Below are 20,052 nucleotides of genomic sequence, written 5' to 3'. Positions count from 1 at the left end.
AAGCTGCTGGCTCTTCCTCCAGATCCTTGGATCAGTCTGAGACCCACTAACTAGTCCAGACGAGGGATGGCACGACAGTGACCAGCAGGGGACAGAAGAGTCCTGACCCTCTCTCAAATAGCCAGGCAATGGTCAGCAGGCTAGGGAGCAGATCTGGGAGGAGAGGGAGGGAGAAAGGCAGTTTGAATCTGCCTTTTCTGCTCTCCAAGGTAATCAAGGGGCCCTCGAGAAATGACCACAGGAGCTAGAAAGGACCAAGAGATCTGGCATTTATCTACGCAGAGCTTTAAGTATGAGTTCTTGGGGCCCTGAATTCTCATCCTCAAAATCAGTCGAAGACATCAACTCCTTCCACCCAGCCTGCTCCTGGGGGCTGTGCTTACCGCAGCCTTTCAGCAGCCTGGTCCCGCTGTTCCAGGCCCTTGTCAAGCTTGGCCTTCAGGGCCTCATTCTCCTTGCGAAGCTGCTCACATAAGGTCTGTGGGTGAGGCAGGTGGATGGGAAGGGATGGGAAGGGAGGGTTAGGAGAGGGGTACATCCCAATACAGGTTGACACAGAGGGGTGGAACAGGCTGGAGGCCTCCACAACATCACATCACTTATGACTGGCCTCACCCAATATCTCAGGGTAGGTGGCATCTAGACCACCTTCCAGGACCCTTCAGACATCCTGTGGGGGCCAACTATGAGGATGCCTGTGCAAGAGTCAGCCAGAGGGGCTGGGAATGTGGCCTAGTGGTAGAATGCTTGCCTAGCATGCATGAAGCCCTAGGTTCCATTCCTCAGTACCACATAAAGAGAAAAAGCTGGAAGTGGTGCTATGGCTCCAGTGGTAGAGTGCTAGCCTTGAGCAAAAAGAAGCCAGGGACAGTGCTCAGGCCCTGAGTTCAAGCCCCAGGACTGGCAAAAGAGAAAGAGAGAGAAAGAGAGAGAGAGAGAGAGAGAGAGAGAGAGAGAGAGAGAGAGATTCTGACAGAACAACCCACCTACTCCCACTTCCCAGCAGCGGAATGTGGACATGTGACCGGTCAGCGCACTGTCCCCGTCTCTCCTTGGAGGAGGGGCTAATTTGGCCCCCGGGCTCACTGATGGGGGCAGGGATCTGCAGCCTGAGTGGAACTGCACTGAGTGGATCTGCAGTCTGATGGAACTGAAGCAACTCTGTGAATGGATGAAGGAAGAGGAAATGAATTCCTCTACCTCCACCCAATGGCTGTGTAAATACGCAGGGTGTCATGGTCCTGGGCAGGGGGCCTCCATAGAACACACTGTCCTGCCCTTGGTTCCTAATGGACAGAATGACACCTCATTCCCTGGGCGTGGGGAGTAAGGTCTTTAAACGGAATTCCCCCAGAGAAGGCTGGGATGGTGGTTAAGAGCAGCTCTACCATTTACCAGCTGGGTGACCTTGGGTTTAAAAAAAGTCATTCCTTTTGGTTTCCTCACCTAGGAAGTGGGAAGATGGATAGATTCTACATGTGGGGACAGAGCAGGAAAGGAGGTGCCACCCCATAAAGAACGAAGAAAAGGCCACTGCCAACCTCCATATTCACCCCCCACCCCCCGCAGCTATCATTAGCCGAGAACCAGCACTCCCCACTCTCCACTTCCCCATTTCCTTCCTCTTCCTCCTATCTTCCCGCAACTTCCTAACTTGGCTCACCACTGTACTAAGAAACCCAAAATGTGCCTGCCCTCAGAGGAGGTCAGCCCGTCACCTGCCCACCTGCCTGCCTCACCTGCAGGATGGAGGTGCGCTGCTCGTTCTTGTGCACCTTGGAGGCCAGCCGGTTGAACTCGAGGGCCATGCGGCCCAGGTGGGTGAAGAGCTGGCTGTGGTCGGGCTCCTCAGCACACACGCTCAGGGTGGTCTCCAGGCGTTGCAGGTGGAGCATCAGGTTGCCATCCTCATGGGGCAGGGGGCCCAGTTCCTGGCGGGGAGGGGAAGAGGACCACTCTTTGGCGAGGCTTGAACACGTACTGCCAGCCAGTTCTCCCACAGATGCATGCTCCATGACTCAGTTTCCCCCCTGGGGCCCCAGCTCAGCCCAGGGAAATTCTGCAGTTACGCAGGTTCCCTGTCTGGGGCTGACTCACAGGGGGAGGATCTGGCACTCCCAGGCCAATCAACAGCCAGCTTAGCAGCACCCAGGGCCACCTCCCTCTCACACTCTGGCCCTTGCTAAGAGCCTGTGGGTGAATCGGACTTCCCTTGGGCCTTAGCACCCACATCCACTCCGAGTATACAGGGCCTCTCCTGCTCTCCCTCCTCACAGCCTGCTCAGAAACTCACAAGGCCCACAAAGTGCCTCGGCTTTCACAACAGTAGGGTACACCAACTTGGGGAAGTCACCAGCCTGGAGATTTGCATAAGAGAGCGAGAAGCACTCCCTTCTCCAGCCCCAGTGTGTCCCCATGTGACTCCAGGGAGCCCAAGGGATTCGAGTGTCCCCATGTGAGACTGAGAGGAAACAGTATGATGTGCTCAAGGGGCTGGCCTGGACACTCACCATCATGTTTCTGGGGTGGCTGCTACTCTCTGGTGGAGAATTCTGCTCTTCAGTGGGGACCACTTCAAATTCAGAGGAGGTGCCCTGTGCAGAAGGCAGTTAGGAGCTACTCAAGAACAACAGTCCTGGCTTTCTTCTGGCACCCACTGCAGAGAGCAGCAAGGGTGTAGAAGGAAAGGATAAGGTCTTGTCTCACATCCAGATCAAGCCCCACTGAGCTCCCAGGGACACTGGCATGAGACCACACAGCCAGACTGCAGACGGACACCGGAACCTGCATGTGAGCTGAGGTCGCAGCCCTCCCTGGCTAATCTGCTCCTCTGTGAGCAATGACTCGGCCCTGCTAGCACTTCAGAATCACACCTTTTAAAGGTCTGGACCTTTTAAAATGTTTCCACGAACTCCTTTATCCCTCAAAGCAACTCAAGGAATGGGTTTGAGGGTCATATCCTCTCCCCTTGAGACAGATGAGGAAACTGAAAACGCATATTAACACAAAAACAAAGACTACACCCATGACCACAAGTCCTGCTAAGGCACCAGGACTGTCTCCAAGGCTCAGATGTCTCTGACCATTCCTTCAAGGTGACACAGATGGCAGTTGTTATGGCTGCCACCAGGCAAGGTTCTATGCTGACCTTGCCAGCCCTGTTCCAGGGATCTGCAGAGGAGTGAAATCACTGAGAAGAATCCCAAAGATGATTTGATAAATATGGAGACTTTTCCAGGGTGTGCCCAAATCCAAGATGGCCAACCAGTCCCACGCCTTTTCCTACCCCTAAGACACTCTTAAGTAGAATTCACTGGTTGCTCAACTGAGGTCCATCTGAACTGCACCTGGCTCAAAGTTTCCCATTAAACCTGGCCTGCAGACACTATTTCAGCTCCACTCTAGCATCTAACTGAATCTCAAGGTCACCATGACCCCTAACTCTGGTCTCAGCCATGCCCTAACCAAGTCCCCTTTTCCTTTTATGTTTTCCCAGGAACCTGAAGGAACCTGACACAGACCTTCTCTCCCTGGGCCTGATCTGTAAGATGAAGGTGCTACACTCTCCGACCCGTTGAGGGCTTGTGCTAGAAAGCCACGCAGAACTTCTCAAGCCAGATCTGTAGGACATAGTGGGTCGTCTTGCTGAGGATGTGACCCACACCAAGTCGGTGTTATCTTCTGAGCGCTGGGCACAGCCACTGCTTACTTCATACCAGACAACTCAGCAAAATCCTTGCACATACCAGTGTCATCCTGCTAAGTCTTCACTATGGCTTCCATTTCAAAACGGGGAAACTGAGCCTCTCAAAGCTTGAGTCTGACTTTTTAAACGTTACCTAGCTAGCCAGATTGCACAGTCTTGATCCCAACCCTCTTTCTTCAGGTCCTTGTATAGGCCAGCAGGACCTGGAAGGTCAGGCAACCTCTAGCCATGACTCCAAATGCAACTCACACTGGATGGAGGTTTGGGTACTGGTACTGGCTGCTCGCGGGAACATACAGGGGTAGCAGGAGGTGCTGGCACATTCGTATCCTTTCCTGGAAAACCAAGACAGCACAGTTATAGACATGGGGAAGGGGAGAAGCCTAAGAGACTGGTCCTCAAGGACCATGCTTGACAGAAGAGTTCTTAGACAGGGTTTTCCATTTCAGTTGGAGAAATAGAGGCAACCTTGCCAGGCCCAAGTAGCCAAGGAAAACTGGCCGTGGAATGATTGAGATAGAGCTTGGACATAGAGATCCTTACCCTCGACTCCCTGGGACAATCCCTACTATGCTACACCTATTTCCATGATATAGGACACTACAATTGACCAAGTGTTTTATAAAATTTCCTGGCCATTGTCAGGACCATCCCATATCTTCCCTCTGCCTTTTTTACTGCTGGTCCTCGGGCTTGAGCTCTGAACCTGGGCACTGTCCCTGGGCTTGGGGGCTCAAGGATAGTATTCTACCATTTGAGTAGCAGCTCTGCTTCTGGCTTTTGTGTGTGTTTGTAGTTAATTTGAGATAAGAATCTTACAGACTTTCCTCCCCAGGTAGGCTTTGAAGATCCTCAGATCTCAACCTCCTAAGTAGGTAGGATTACAGCCATGGGCCACCAGTGCCCAGCCTTTTTAATATTTTTTTTATTTTTGTGTACTAATACTGGGGCTTGAACTCCAAGACTGGGCTGTCTTTTAGCTTTGTTGTCAAGGCTGGAGGTCTACAACTTGAGCCATCGTTCTACTTTCAGCTTTCTGGTAGTTAATTGGAGACAAGTGTCTCACAGACTCTTCTGCCTGGGCTGGCTTCAAACTTTGATCTTCAGACTTCAGCCTCCGGATAGCTAGGATTGCAGGTGTGAGACACTGGTGCCTGGCTCTCTATCTCCATTTTAAAGGTAAGAAAGTTGAGGTGTGGCAAGGTCACCAACTTACCCACATCACATAGCCAGCAATTACAAAACCAGGACTCACACTCAGCTCTCCTTCCCCAGCCTGCTGGGGCCCTGGCTGCCAAGAACCTCCTAGGGTAGCTCGGTGCCTCACGCTGGGCAGCCCCAGCATCAATCAGGGACTCAAGATGGACATCAGGATCAGGATGCTGACTGGGCATAGGCAGGCGGAGGTTGGGAATGGCCACTGGCTGCAGCCATATCACCATTTTCCTCCCTTTATCTAGTAAGCAAATGGCACAACCAGCCAAAGGGCAGGCTGCCAACCAGACCAGGGAGGGGCCAGCAGGTGGCGCTGCAGCAGACCTTGCCCTGGACTGGGTGGAGGACATGTGGAATTAAGGAAGGCAGGCAGGGCTTCAGCCCCTGGTCACTGCCCCCTTTTCCTTTAACAGGGAGTGTATGGACACCACAGCTTGCTAATAATGAGTGCAGAGTCTTCCTGTACCTCAGCTTCCCTAACTGCCAAACAGAAGGAGGGACAGCCCAGAGGACTTTCCTTCCTATGCCAACTCAGCATAAGAGATGGCTGCCTGCAGTGTTATCTATGGTTGGCACAAAACTGCTAAGTATCTGTTGAATAAATATGCTGATAAAGGTCCTGAGGCCACATCTTGGACTCAGGTGAACTGCTGTGATTGACCATTAACGTCTGCCAGGTCCTCTGGAGTGCTGAGTCACCAGTCCATTTTAACAAGATTAATTTTGAAGTCCCTTCCAGATCTGACCTTCTTGGGGAATGGAAGAGGGAACTGTGGCCTCAGGATAAATACTGTGGTTTCACTGGATTAGGGAGTTAGGCAAGTGGAACAAAGGTCTGGCAGTTTGGGGTCCAGGAAGGCAGGGTGCCCACATGCTTCTGTACCTGTGAGCTCAGAGAGGGGGTCGAAGGAGCCCAAGGAGGGAGAAGGTGGCGGGTGCGGCTCATTGTCCTTGACCAGCTCCTCTGCCTTCTGCCGCAGTTTGGATGCTTCCATCTGAGACTCTTCCAGAAGCTCCCCTGGAGGGATGAGGACGGAGAAACACGATTTCTTAGCCCCACGCACTGGTTCTCCCCACCCTGCCAGAGCCTGGATTTTGAGCCTTAAGTCCTAGACTTACAACCCCTACTACTTTGTGGGCAGGCAGGACCAACCACTGACTCTTCACCAGAAATGGGCTACAGCAAGAAGAGGGCCCAGCAAGCCAGGAAATGGGGGGACAGGAGGACGGGATACCAGGAAAGGCTCCTGTTCTTTCTGGGGCTTCCTCATCCTGTCCCATCCTTCTATCACTAGCCAGCCCTCCACTGTGGTAAACCTAGGGTGGCCACAGCTAAGCCCCCACAACCAGGGGCTGCTGCAGGGGGAGACCCTGGATAGTGCCAATAGCACCCTAGGCCTGTTTCCCTTCTGCAACTAGGAAGGGGAACGCCACCCTCCCTCCCATCTGCTGATCCAGGCTAGGATGTGCCAAGCAGAGTGGAAGCAAAGGAAGAGGTTTAGGAGTTAAGAAGGTGGGCATGAGGCCTGCATGGAGGCGGTGGCACCAACCAGGCGCCTGGGCCACCAGAGTGGTGTGGAGGAATGTGGGGTTGCTCCAAGCAGTGGGGACAGCTGAGCAGAAGCCAGGACAGAGGCTGAGGGGCCTACGGGGTCTTGTTCCCTGCACCCCGCAGTGGACCGTCCCTGCTACCAAGGTGCAGCTGGCCCTCTGTCCCTCACACCCACAAGGATGAGACCCTTCTGCACCTCCTAGTCCTTCCCTCCGATTTCCCATGACATGCCTCGGGGTCCCTCTAAGATCTTTAGGAGTGGGAACCCTGTCCCAGTGCTATGGAAGTGCGGGGGGGGGGGTGGTGGTGACAGAGTGGGGTGGGGTGGGGTGGGCAGAGGCTGACTGCGCTCCCTCCTGATGGGTGGAGGGACTGGGGATATTGGGCTGCAAGGAGGGGGCTCCCCAGCAGAGGGCACGTCTGCTTTACCTAACATCTTTATCCCTTGTATTTTTTCCTTCAGCCGGGAATTCTCCTCCACTAGGCGCTCAAGAGCTGCGGACACCTCTCCCGGAGGCACACTGCCCCCGGGGTCGTAGATCCGGTGGGGTCCTCTCCCTTCCATGAGGGTGGCTCAGCCCCTGCCGTGGTGCCCACCTGGCTGTAAGGACAACAGCAGCGTATCAGGGGGCTGGCCAGGTCATGGGGACATCTTTTCATCTTTTCTGGGGATGCATTAAGTTTGCCAACACCCCAAAACGTAGTCCCAGAACCCTGAATAGAACACATTAATTTAGGATGGTCTGGCCATAGAATGGCGAACAGAACATCACCTCCATTGATTTGCATACTCTGCTTCTATTAATGCAACTGAAGAAAGGCATTCATTCCTTTGAGCAGTCCTGTGCACTGCTCATTTGTTTAAGATACGTCAACTAGCTGGGTGCTGGTGGCTCACGCCTGTCATCCTAGCTACTCAGGAAGCTGAGATCTGAGGATCAAGGTTCAAAGCTAGCTCAGGCAGGAAAGTCCATGAGACTTTTATCTCCAAAACTACCAAAACATCCAGTGGAGCTGTAGCTCAAAGTGGTCGAGTGCTTAGCCTTGAGTAAAAGAGCTCAGGGACAGTGCCCAGGCTCTGAAATCACGTCCCATAACCAACAGCAAAATAAACTAAAATGAACTGGAGGGGTGGGCTTCAAGTCCATGTCCTGGGCAATGTGAGCAAAAGCAAACGGCCATGGCATTAAGGCACCGTGGGATTGTGGGGAGTCTCTCCTCCACTCTAAGAGGAGAAGTGGGGGTCTTAAACAGTGACCCTCAAAGTGAAGAAGAAAAACCCTGATTCATATTTAATACTGTCACACTCCTCCTTTGGTCTCAGATCATGAATACTCTGTCCCTTCCAGTTCTAAGAAACAGAAGACATTTCCATCCAACGACTTTCTGTGCAGTGACTGTCTTCATCTGTTCCATTTTATCTGCCCCCGCCACCCGAAGTCACTCTAGATCATTTCTGAATCATGGTTCTATAACCTGGTTGAGAAACTCTGTTCCTTGGTTCATTCATTCATTCATTCATTCATCTGTTCAACAATGACTGAGCTTCCCTGGGGTGAGTACCAGTCTGGGTGCTGGGGGATTATTAATGAACAAAACAGACAAAATCCTCTCAAGACTATGTCTTAATAGCAGAGGCAGCAAAGGTGTTTGGAACATAGTACTCCAGGTGTCAAAAACCAAGCAGGCAAGGATGAGGCAGGGACTTCAGTTTTCAGTGGAGAATCAGGAGAAGCCTCAGGGAGAATATTCTAGACAGGGAACAGAAAAGGCAAAGGCTCCCATGTGTAAGAGCTCCCAGGCATCCTTTCTCAGGGGGTGCCCTCAGAAAGTACTCAGGAGTCCCAAATGCCCTTCCCAGGGAAAAAGCTGCTTCCATCATGCTTCTTCCACCGCTTTTCAAACCCACCGTGGTCACAGAAAGCAGGCTCAGATGCAGCATTAATAAGAGCTATGCTCCCAGCCACCAATCAGAGGCTGGCCAGGTACTCAGAACGCTCCACGAGGTTCGATCTATTCAGCCTATGCATGGTTGATGCCATCCCTGAGTTACACAGGAGACAGCGGAGGCTCCGTAACAGCCAGATGTAAAGCCAGCCTGCCCCGAGCACCGAAGCTTTAACCCTGCTCTAACTCGCATGGCTCCAGAGCGCCCTCCACAGGCCAGGCCAGAACGGTAGAGGGAGTTCAGGAAGGCTGGCAGGAAAGCTCTGGGCTATGAAGAAACCTTTGGCTGGTTCCTGCAGCGTAAGAAGGAGCAAGGCTTCACCCAGAGCCTCCATGGCATGGAACAGTCTAGAAAGTAGAAAAGCTTCAGACAAGCAGGCTCCTACCCCACACACTCTCCTGCCAGCTCCCACAGGGTGAGGGACAGTGGCCCACATACCGACAGTCATGTCTACTAGCGGTGACTTGTCTTTAACCTGAAAGGTCAACGTGACACAGTACTGCGATAAGGAACCTGAGTGGGTGGTGCACTTGGTGTGATGAGCTAGACACTCAGGTTGGCTTGTGGCCCGAGTGTCCTGCTTGCCCACCCCCATGCCTGCCACTAGGCTGACTGGAGCCAGCATCGGCCCACTGACTGACAGGTTCCTAGGCAGGAGCCTACTTTATCTCTGTGCTCCTGTCACTGGCCAGGGGCATGGGCCACCCCTGGGAACTGGACTGAGGGCTGCCCTAAGTGACAAGAAGCAGCAGGTGTCCTGGCTCACATCCACCATTCTGCAGGTGCCCGAAACATATACACCATCGACCCTGCTCAGTGACGGAGGTCATTTTCTCCCTGAGGGCAGGCTCACGTGGAAGATCAGAAGCTCTGGGTTGGCAGATCCCTGCCCCTGTACACCTGTGTGCCGAGGCATCTTCTGAGCGGTCCAGAGCACAACCTCCACACCTCCCGATCACGGCAGGGAGACTGCAGGGCCCTGCGGGCTCCGCCAGGCCACACACCTGTGAGCAATGACCAGGCATCTGCACACGTAACATACTTAAGATTTTTCCAAGGACTGTTTTCCCATCTGCTGTCACAATAGCCCTGGGAAGAAGTTGGGGCCAGCATGTGCTTGACAGATGAGTGCTGGTCTACGGCCATACCACCCTGAACGTGCCCGATCTCGTCTGATCTCAGAAGCTAAGCAGGGTCGGGCCTGGTTAGTACTTGGATGGGAGACAGATGAGTACTGTATTGCTGTATTGGGCTGTTGTGTGTGTGTGTGTGTGTGTGTGTGTGTGTATGTGTGTGTGTGTTGGGGGAGTGCACACACACATATTTGGCTATACTGAGGTTTGAATGCAAACTTGCTAGGAAGGTGTTCTGCTACATAGCTACGCCCCAGTCCTTTTTGTGTTTTAGTTATTTGTCAGAATCTTGTGTTTCCTTCCCCAGGCCAGCTTGGATCATTGATCCTCCTACCTGTGCTTCCCCCATAACTGGGCTCACAGTCTGTTTTGTCTTGCCCTATTTGTTAGTTGAGATGAAATCTATTTTTTGCCAAGGATAGCCTAGAACTGCAATCCTACTGCTCTCTACCATATAAGAGCTGGGATTAGAGACACGAAGGCCCTGTACATGGCCAAGAAGCCCAATTTAAGGGCTCTGGTTAGCTAGCTGCATCCTGGGCCAGCTACACATTGCAGCCCCAGAGAAGTGAAGGTTCCCCTGCTCAGGAGGGAGCAGCCGCGGCCAGGTATCGAGTCCTGGAGTCAGAAGGTCATGGAGGCAGATGTGTACCTCCCTAGCAGAGTCATGGGCACCCAGGGGGTATTGGCAGACATGGCAGGGACAGGTGAAAGGAAGGGGTTTCCAGGACAGAAAGCTCAGAATGGAAGCCAAAGGCATCTCTGCGGGTGGCCTTTTGCCCCTATGCTCAGTCATGTGAGCTTGGCTCATGTCTTCATATACAAGGGGAGAAGCCCGGGAGGGACAGAATCTGGGTGACACTACAATGTTGGCCAAAAGATCCAAGGGACCCCAGTCTTGGGAACTGGCACCAAGGCAAGGACAGAAGGAGAAGTCATTATCTGGAGAAAATGCAGACTGGCAAGTAGGAGAAGGGTCTACACAGACAAGGGCAGGTGGCTGGTAATGTGGCCCTTTGGGTGCAAGCCTAAGATTCTGAGTGCAGGCCTCCTCCAACGAGGTGCCCTGCGCCTTAGCCCATGGGCTGTGGTCCCACAGTGCTAGTCCCTCACCTTTCCTGAGCCTTAATAGCTCATCAGCAAAACAGGGTGCTTGTTTAGCATGCATGAAGCCCTAGGTTGGATTCCTCAGCACCACATAAGCAGAAAAAGCCAGAAGTGGCACTGTGGCTCAAGTGATAGAGTGCTGGCCTTGAGCACTGAGTTCAAGCCCCAGGACTGGCAAAAAATAAATAAAGATGGTGGATTAAGCTAGACTCTGGTGGCTCATGCCTATAATCCTAGCTACTCAGGAGGCTGAGATCTGAGGATCATAGTTCAAACCAGCCCAAACAAGAAAACTCCCCATGAGACTCCGCTCCAATTAACCACTCAAAAATTGGAGCTGGAGCTGTGGCTCAAAGTGGTACAGCACTAGCCTTGAGCAAAAGAGCTCAGGGACAATGCCTAGGCCCCGGAGTTCAAGCCCCACAACTGACCAAAGAAAAAGACCGGGAATCGCCTGACCTCATTTCCACTGTAAGGAGAGCTACCCTGCAATCCCATCCCAGATGAGAGACACTGCAAAGTGCAGCTGACGTCATTCCACATGCGCCTCTCACAACACCCCCAGACCTCCCACCAACTTTACGGTTTGGAAAACTGTGGCCCCAGGCCCAAGGAAGACCTAATTTTCAGGGCAGCGAGGCCACTCCATGACAGAGAGGCCACTCCATGACAGGCCAAGGGTAGGTGTGTCATTAGAAACAGGTGCGAGCACACACATACCGTATGTGACCCTGGAGGCACCCTGCGGGATGGGTACAGTGCATGGGGGGGGGGGAGGGAGGCACCAAAATAAATAAATAAATTCTTGCTAAAAATGAAACAGCACAGAAAGCATTCAGGGGTGGCTGCTTCCCTGAGAGCTAAGACCCTCAGCAGATGGCTTCCACCCTGGGCTTACAAGTCTCTAACTGGCAGGGTCCTCCCCTGAAGGCACTGGGGCTCAGCACTGCAGACTGGAGAGCTCAGGGGACTTAGTCCTTGGCTGGTCCAGTCCACAGTGGAGCCCAGGGACTCCACAGGCCATCGCCGGCCAGCCAGACCCCAGCGCTTTCTCCTCGAGACTCGAAGGCAGCCAGCCCAGGCTGTGGTCCAAGTTCTGCCTCCACTGGCTTTGGTACTGCCTTCAGGGTTCCTGGCATGGGGAGCAAGGTTGGGGGGGGGGGAGGGCAAAATGACACTCTTTCCCACACAGTGGGAGATTGGTAACTTTGCCAGTGTTGCCTTGCAGCTGCCTGGCCCTGGTTCCATCTCCACCCCTACAGGGACTGGCTTCCCTTCTCCGGCCTCACCCACTAGCCTACCACTCCTAACCTATGGAACCAAAACCCCCAGATCTCAGCCTACAGAGACAGGTGTCTGCCATAGTTCAGCTGTGTGTTAAAGACTTGCTGTCTGGGGTGGCACTAAGTGGGAGACAGCAGAACCTCAGAGAGGTGGAGCCCAGGAGGCGATCCTTAGGCCAATGAGGGCGTGTCCTCAAAGGGAACTGTGGGAACCCGGGCTCTTCCCCATTCTCTTTGCTTCCTTACTGATGAGGTGAGCTTCTGCCATGACGTGCTGCCCCGTTCCAGGTCCAAAGCAATAGGGCCCACTGGTCTCAAATTGTCCAAAACAAAGAGCCAAAGTAAACCTTTTCCTGTTATAATCACCTCCAGTAATCAGCGACAGTGACAGCAAGCTAACAGCACACCATTCCTCCATGTTAATCGCCTGCATGCCCACCCAGCTGGCTGAGGACAAAGGGGCTGCTGTAGACAAGTGTGCCCAAGGGAGCTTCTCTTACCTAATGGGCCAGACAGAACTCGCTGAGTCAGCAAGTCTATGCTATCACGGCACTAGCACTGAATGGAGAGTATACTAAATGCTGTACAGCCATCAAAATGATGGGGAAGCCTGTGATGACACAGAAACACGCCCGCAAAATAAGCAGCAAAGTACAAGTATGTGTTTGCAGTAAGAAACCATTTGTGTGTGTGTACATGTATGTGTGCATGGCGCAATGAGTACTGGAGTACCAGGACTTGAATTCTGGGCATTTCACTCTACCTAGGTTTTTTTTGCTCACAGATGGCACTTCTTTCTCTATTCATATTCATATCCGTGTGTGTGTGTGTGTGTGTGTGTGTGTGTGTGTGTGTGTGTGTGCCTGTGATAATCAGAGAGAATCATTGTTCTGGCACCAACCTAGGCTGGAGGACCAAGAGAAAGGATGAGTCACCTTATTAGACAGGAAGACCAAGGCTGGGAATGTGGCTTAGCAGTAGAGTGCTTGCCTAGCATGCATGAAGCCCTGGGTTCGAGTCCTCAGAATCACATAAACAGAAAAAGCCAGAAATGGCTCTGTGACTCAAGTGGTAGAGCGCTAGCCTTGAGCAAAAGAAACTCAGGACAGCGCCAAGGCCCTGGAGACTCTTTTTATTTTTTTTTTTGCCAGTACTGGGGCTTGGACTCAAGGCCTGAGCACTGTCCCTGGCTTCTTTTTGCTCAAGGATAGCACTCTGCCACTTGAGCCACAGCGCCACTTCTGGCCATTTTCTGTATATGTGGTGCTGGGGAATTGAACCCAGGGCCTCATGTATACGAGGCAAGCACTCTTGCCACTAGGCCATATCCCCAGCCCCCCTGGAGACTCTTATCTCCAATTAACTACCAAAAAGCCAGAAGTGGAGCTATATAGGTCAAGTGGTAGAGTGCCAGCCTTAAGCAAAAAGATCAGTATTCAGGCCCTGAGATCAAGTTTCAGTGTTGGTGTGTGTGTGCACACGCCCACGTGCACATGCATGCACACACAAACACAGACTACTACAACACCAAACTCAGCAAACCAGTTCCTCTGGGGCTGGCAACTCCAGTATTCTGTCTAGAGGCAGGACAGTGGTGCTCGTGCTCTGCTAGTCGCCTCTCTATACAGGAAAGGCATCTTTGTGCTGTCTAAGAACCAGTGCTGGCAGTGCCAGGGTCAAGGTTGGGCTGCAGCCACACTTGCAGAAGCTGAAGTGGGTGTGGAGGGACCAGGACTCCTCAGCACCCTGCCAAAGCTGAGTGGATGAAGGCTGTGGAGACCAAGCCAAGGCCCTGACTCACAGGACCCCTCTACCCCCCAGAAATGCCAGCTGTCCCTCTGAGCAGCACTCCCACAGCACGCGCCGCCACCCCCCCAATACCTGCTGAGGCCACTTAGCCTGACCTGCACAGTGCTGCAGGACACGGGGCCTGGGTCCTCAGGGCAGACCTGCTCAGCCCTGCAGGGATGGAGGGCCTCAAGATGAGCAGTCATTCGTTCCAGTCAGAGTGCTCACGCAGGCGGGTCACAGGGAGAACAAGGGGGAACTTCCCAAAGTGGCCACGGTGACTGCCAGGGTTAGTTGGGGGCTGGAATGTGCCTTCTCCACAATGCACAGGCGGGAAGTGGCTCTTACCCCCATCCCTTCCCTGTCACTCTCCTGGGACTGGTGCCTGCCCTAGGCACCAGAAAGGCGTGGCCCAGCCAGAAGACAGCTGGACCTGCTGAAGCCCAGGGGACGTTAAGGGAGGCTAGGTTTGTGAAGCAGCTCCTCTAGCTGCTTCCCTAGGGGAAGCTGGGCAATTTCAGGCCTGTTTCTCTCTCTCTCTCTCTCTCTCTCGATCAGGACTCGAAATCAGCACCTGATGCTTAGCTCATTAGCTGGCGCTCTACCAACTGAGCCTTAACTGAGCCATGCCTCCAATCCCAGGCCTGGTATTGCTTAGGGCCTTTGTTGACCCAGCTGGGGGTCAGCAGAGACCCTCCAATCCAACAGAGCATTACTCCAAATCTTCTGGCTTGACCCCTATATCTCAGAAGATCAGGATCTTCACCAATTTCCTTCCTTCCTTCCTTCCTTCCTTCCTTCCTTCCTTCCTTCCTTCCTTCCTTCCTTCCTTCCTTCCTTCCTTCCTTCTTTTGTTTTTGCCAGTACTGGGGCTGGAACTCAGGGCCTGAGCACTGTCCCTGGCTTCTTTTTTTTTTTTTTAATCATTTTTACTTTTAATTAAAATACCAACGTTCCATGTTTAAAATAGCGTAAATGCACCACACTCACACCCAGTGCGTGCCTTTAATTCTCACATGAGGAACACAGAATGACTTTGTCCTGTTACTCAGATACAGGATACAGGGGCTGTGCTGAGTGTGCTTTTCCTCCCACTCAAAATTAGAACCCAGCCCTGGCTTCTTTTTGCTCAAGGCTAGCACTCTACCACTTGAGCCACAGCACCCCTTCTGGCTTTTTCTATATATTTGGTGCTGAGGAATCGAAGCCAGGGATTCATGTATATGAAGTAAGCACTCTTGCCACTAGGCCATATTCTCAGCCCCTCTTAGTTTTGGCACTTGTGCACTAGTCAAATTTCTTCTACTGGGATGAACACACTGAGCAGAGCCACACCCACACTCTTCCCCAGTGTCTGAAGTATACTTGGGAAGACTAAAGAGATCCCTGCCCTTCCCACTTCTACTCTAGGAAAAGAGAAGCCAGGCACCAGTGGTTCAAGCCTGTAATCCTGGCTACTCAGAAGGCTGAAATCTGAGGATGGCAGTTGAAAGCCAGCCCAGGCAGGAAGGTCTATTGAGACTTTTGTTGTTGGTGGTGGTTTGTGGGACTTGAACTCTGGGCCTGGGCACTGTCCCTGAGCTTTTCAGCTCAAAGCTAGTGCTCTACCATTTGAGCCACAGCGTCACTTCTGGCTTTCTGGTGGTTAATTGGAGATAAGAGTCTCACGGACTTTCCTGCCCTGGCTAGCTTTGAGCTATAGTCCTCAGATCTCAGCCTCCTGAGCAGCTAGGATTACAGGTGTGAGCACCAGTGTCGGGCTTGTGAGACTATTATCTGCAATTAACCACCAGAAAACAGAACTGGCACTGTGACTCGAAGTGGAAGAGCACTGGCCTGGAGCACAAAGAGGCTCAGACATAGTGCCCAGGCTCTCAGATGAAGCCCGAGAACTGGCAAAAGAAAAAAAACAAAAACATAAACAAAATCTATGCTACCCACGAAGTTCTGTGCATTTACTTTCTCATTTGCAAATGTATTTTCACAAGACGATGAATGCATGTAAAAAAAAGCAAAATGACAAAGTGAAAAGGGGGGCTGTTTTGCATAGGAAGGTCAGGGAAGGCCCCTCTGGGGAGGTGACATTTCAAGTGAGATGAAGGGAAAACCAGCCTTGGAAAGAGCGAGGAAAGCTAGTCTGCAGAGAGAAGGCAAGGCAAAGGCCTTGGCCTGAGAACAAGCCAGGTACACTGGAGGGAAAAGGCAGGCTGGGCCAAGTGGCTAAATCACAGCTCAAGCAGATGGAAAAGAAAAGAGTGGCCAGTAGGAGGAGGCAGATAAGCAACCTCCCACAATGCTTTGTACCCTAATCAGGTCGTCTTGACCCAACCAGGACATCCGGGCCCCCAGGCATAGCAGTACTGGGGGTAAGGGGATGAGTCAGACCCCATCGTTTCCTGGGGCCCAAAGCTGCTGCTAGTGTGGGCATCCAGAGGCAGGCATCAATGCTCAGCCACACTACCTACACACAGGACACCCATGGATGGGGACAATCTGATCACCTACATATGTAGAACAAGTGGGAGCAGTTATCAAATGCTTCCATGAAGCGTCAGTCCCTTCCTTGCCACGCACCGGTGATGCCTGCAATCCGAGCTACTCAAGAAGCTGAGAACTTAGTATTGTGGTTCGAAGCCAGCCAGGGCAAAATAGTCCATGAGACTCTTATCTCCAATGACTCAGAAAAAGTCCCAAGTGGCACTGTGGTTCAAGTGGTAGAGCACTAATCCCAAGCAAAAGCAGCTCAGGGCCAGGGGCCAGGCATAGAGTTCAAGCCCCAGGACTGACAAAAAGAAAGTCAGTCCCTGATCACATAATTTCCCCAGGACAACAGCCTGGGTCAGTGGAAAGGAGAGAGGGCCTTGAATTTGCTCATCTTGGGCAAGTCTTAACCTTTTGGGGCCTTTGCTTTTTTTTTCTGAAAATTTTATTGTGTTATTTATAGTAAAATTCTATTTCCCTCTAGGACTGTCAGGAAGATTACACAAGTTGGTGGGAGCTGGTGGCTCATGTTTGTAATCCTAGCTACTCAAGAAACTGAGATATGAACATGGTGATTTGAAGCCAGCGAGGGCAGAAAAGTCCATGAGACTTCTCTCCCATGAACCTGCAAAAAAGCAGGAAGCAAAACTGTGGCTTAAGTAGCAGAGTGCCAGTCTGAGTAAAAAAGCCAAGGGATAGTGCTAAGGCCCTGAGTTCAAGTCCAGTACCAATTCACACACACACACACACACACACACACACACACACACACACACCCTACAGAAACCCAAGAAAGAGAGAGAGAGAGAGAGAGAGAGAGAGAGAGACTCCTTCATTCAAGCTCCAGTACTGGCACCTGGTAAAGTAGTGTTCACAAGTGTAGTATTTTCATTATCAATTTCCTTAGTGACTCAGTTTGCTCTGTTGCAAAGGGATGTTAATACACAATCCCCGGGTGGCTGTTTGAACTAATAATAAGCATTCCACTGATATCCATGGCTAAGGATTAAAAAAAAAAATTCTGAGAGTCTAACCACGCACTAGATGCCGAATTCCCCTTGAAGTACATCCCCCGGCCCCATTGTTTGGAAAATGAGTAAGAGCTGATTAAATCCCATGTTGATGCAGCGGCGGTGACATAAAAATGATGCATTAGGAATCTCCACACTTCCCAGCACTGTCATTCTGCAAAGGGGTGGGGACGGAGGCTGTTACCTCATCCACAAAAGTCCCTCCCTCCTCAACCCAAACAGTTCTCAGAGCCACACAAAATTCCCACCCACTCCCGTTCCATTAATGAATGTATAATACGATTCTTGACATACGTGATCAGATGCACAAATGTCCTACAGTCAAAACTCCAGCCCACCCCACCCAAACACCCCTAGAAACTCATTACATCTACCCTGCACATGTATCGAATGTCTACAAATGAGAATATAGAGAATATATATACACAGAGAAACAGAAACAAGGTGGTGGGAGGGCTCTCGTTCAACCGTAAAAATGGGCATAAAAATCATATTCGTGTTTAGTGAAGGGCTGACACCCACCCTATTGCCCCAGGCACACACAGGCACCAGGTATAACGTGCACACATATGTAATATTACATATATTGTATATATATCAAATTAAAGAGCGTAAACACACTTTATATCAACATAGGACCTCATCAAATCGCCCCCCCCAAAGTTATTGCCCTTTCTCCTCCTCATTATTACATAGGTCTGTATGTGTTCACTATTTACACGACTGATACCAAACTACCGTGTCCAGCGGGCCAGCAGCCGCAGCCGCACCGCACCCTCCGCCCGCAGTGCGCACGCGCGGCCCGGTAGGCCCGGCCTCCCCGCGCAGGCCCGGCCCCGACAACAACCGAGTCGCTCCGGGACCCGGCGGGCTCGGAGAGAAGGGGTAGGGGTGGGGGGTGTCCCACGGCCCAAGTCGTCGTCTTCCCCGGCTTTACCTCTAATTCCAAGCCGGGGTGACCGAGGCCTTGGAAGTACCCCAATCCTGGTTTCCCTTCCGCCCCGTCAGTCTCCCGCTACGGCCCGGCCCGGCTTACTTGACGGACGAGAACTTGAGGGGCGGGCGGCGCCCCACTCACCCCGTCCCGGGGACGCCGAGCGAGCTTCGTGAGGTCCCAGCGAGGCTCCACGGACTCTCTCAACACCCAGACCCGGACCGGCGCAGGGGGGAGGGGACGCGGCCCGAGATGAGGAAGTGCCGGGAGGGGGGAGTGGGGGGGGGGGGGAAGAGCTCGGGCACGGGCTCCGGCCGGCCGCCCCACCCCTGGGAAAGCCCCGCTTGACGGACAGCGCTCTCGCCCAATCACGCCGCGCGCTCCCGACGCTCGCGGGGGGCGGGGCGGAGCGAGGTAAACAGCGTCCGGACCGGGTGGCGCCGCGGTGGTCGCCCTGCGTCCCGCATCCTCCTCCCCCCCCCCCCCCCCCCCCCGGGCGGGCGAGGCTTCCCCGCGGACTACGTCCTCGCCCTCGCCCTCCCGCGTCCGCGAAGCCCCTCTGGACTCAGGCCCCGGACCACCTAGCAAGCGGGGAATTTCAGAGATCACCCAACCCCATCCTTATGGGGGAGGTAGGGGCACGTAAGCATGTGGAGCCGGCGGCTTCACAGATCCCTGCAAGGCCCTTCTAGGCCCAGTTAGGCTAAAGCACCCATCAACAACGGGATTGTTATTACTGTTACTGCTATTGGGGGTGTGTGTGCTGATACTGGGGCTTGAACTCAGGTCCTGGGCGTTGTCCCTGAGCTTTTTCCACTCAAAGTTAGTGCTTATCACGTGAGCTACAGCTCCACTAAAAGCTGTTTTTTTTTTGGGGGGGGGGGAGGGTTAATTGGAGATAAATAGTCCCAGGGAACTTTCTGCCCAGGCTGGCTTTGAACTGTGATCCTCAAATCTCAGCTTCCTGAGTAGCTAGGACGACAGAGTGAGCTACCGGCGCTGGGCACTGTTAGCGGTTTTTTTTGCACAGTGACAACTCCAGACATTTTAAACCATCACCCTAGTGAGGAGGTTCTATTTCAGTCCCCCATTTTTATTAACATAATGTGGGAGGCACAGAGAGACTAGAGGACCTTAATAAAAGGTTGACATGAGATCCAAAACTAGGTGGGCAAATCCAGAGACTGCCTTCCATCCGCCCCATCTATGTGTGGGCCAGCTAATCCCAAGAAACGGTTACAGTAATGAGCATTCACTTGTTTATGGTTAGGAACACTTCTTTTGTTTGAGGTAAACTCTGGCTTTTTAACCTAGAATGTGTAATCCTCCTACCTCAGCTATCTAAGTAGCTAGGATTATAGGTGTGCATGACTATGTCTAGCCGAAAGGGAAAAAGTGAAAGGCCTGACCTTGAAATAAAGGACAGCCCTTTAAACTGGGCAAATACAAAACAGACAGACAGACACACACACACATTGCAAAAGACTCAGTTTACTAGAACTATTAAAACCAGCCAGGTGCAGGTGGCTTGCACCTGTAATCGGAGCTACTCAAGAGGCTGAGATCGAAGGATCAAAGTTCAAAGCCAGCCCAAGAGGGAAAGTCAGTGGGACTCTTATCTCTTAATCATCAAAAAAAGCCTGAAGTGGATCAGTGACTTAAGTGTTAAAAGTGCCAATCTTGAGCAAAAAAGCTCAAGGACAGCACCCAGGCCCTGAGTTCAAGCCTCAGGATTGGCCCCCAAATACAGCAGCAACAGCAACAACCTTTGTCATCAACAGACCTTTATCTAAAATGACTAGAGGAAAGGACTCCAGGACTAGTTCCTATAGGTCCTTAAATTACAGACGCCTATCTAGTGGTATGATCACACA

At 52.3% G+C, this 20,052-nt stretch overlaps 1 protein-coding gene across 1 annotated transcript in view; it reads right to left on the bottom strand.

The window, feature by feature from the left end:
• Tnip1 (TNFAIP3 interacting protein 1) overlaps positions 1-18,444 on the bottom strand; it is a 37,058-nt gene extending 18,614 nt beyond the window's left edge. Inside the window, 7 exon segments of the mRNA XM_048334300.1 lie at positions 384-478; positions 1,740-1,931; positions 2,511-2,594; positions 3,956-4,041; positions 5,805-5,939; positions 6,903-7,074; positions 18,182-18,444. Coding sequence (XP_048190257.1) covers positions 384-478; positions 1,740-1,931; positions 2,511-2,594; positions 3,956-4,041; positions 5,805-5,939; positions 6,903-7,038 — 728 coding nt within the window. The 5' untranslated portion in view covers positions 7,039-7,074; positions 18,182-18,444.
• Positions 18,445-20,052: the final 1,608 nt, after the last annotated feature.

This window comes from Perognathus longimembris, chromosome 25, assembly GCF_023159225.1.
Source record: "Perognathus longimembris pacificus isolate PPM17 chromosome 25, ASM2315922v1, whole genome shotgun sequence".
In the NCBI taxonomy this organism is placed as follows: Eukaryota; Metazoa; Chordata; class Mammalia; order Rodentia; family Heteromyidae; genus Perognathus; species Perognathus longimembris.
This window is presented reverse-complemented; position numbering and strand designations above follow the sequence as displayed.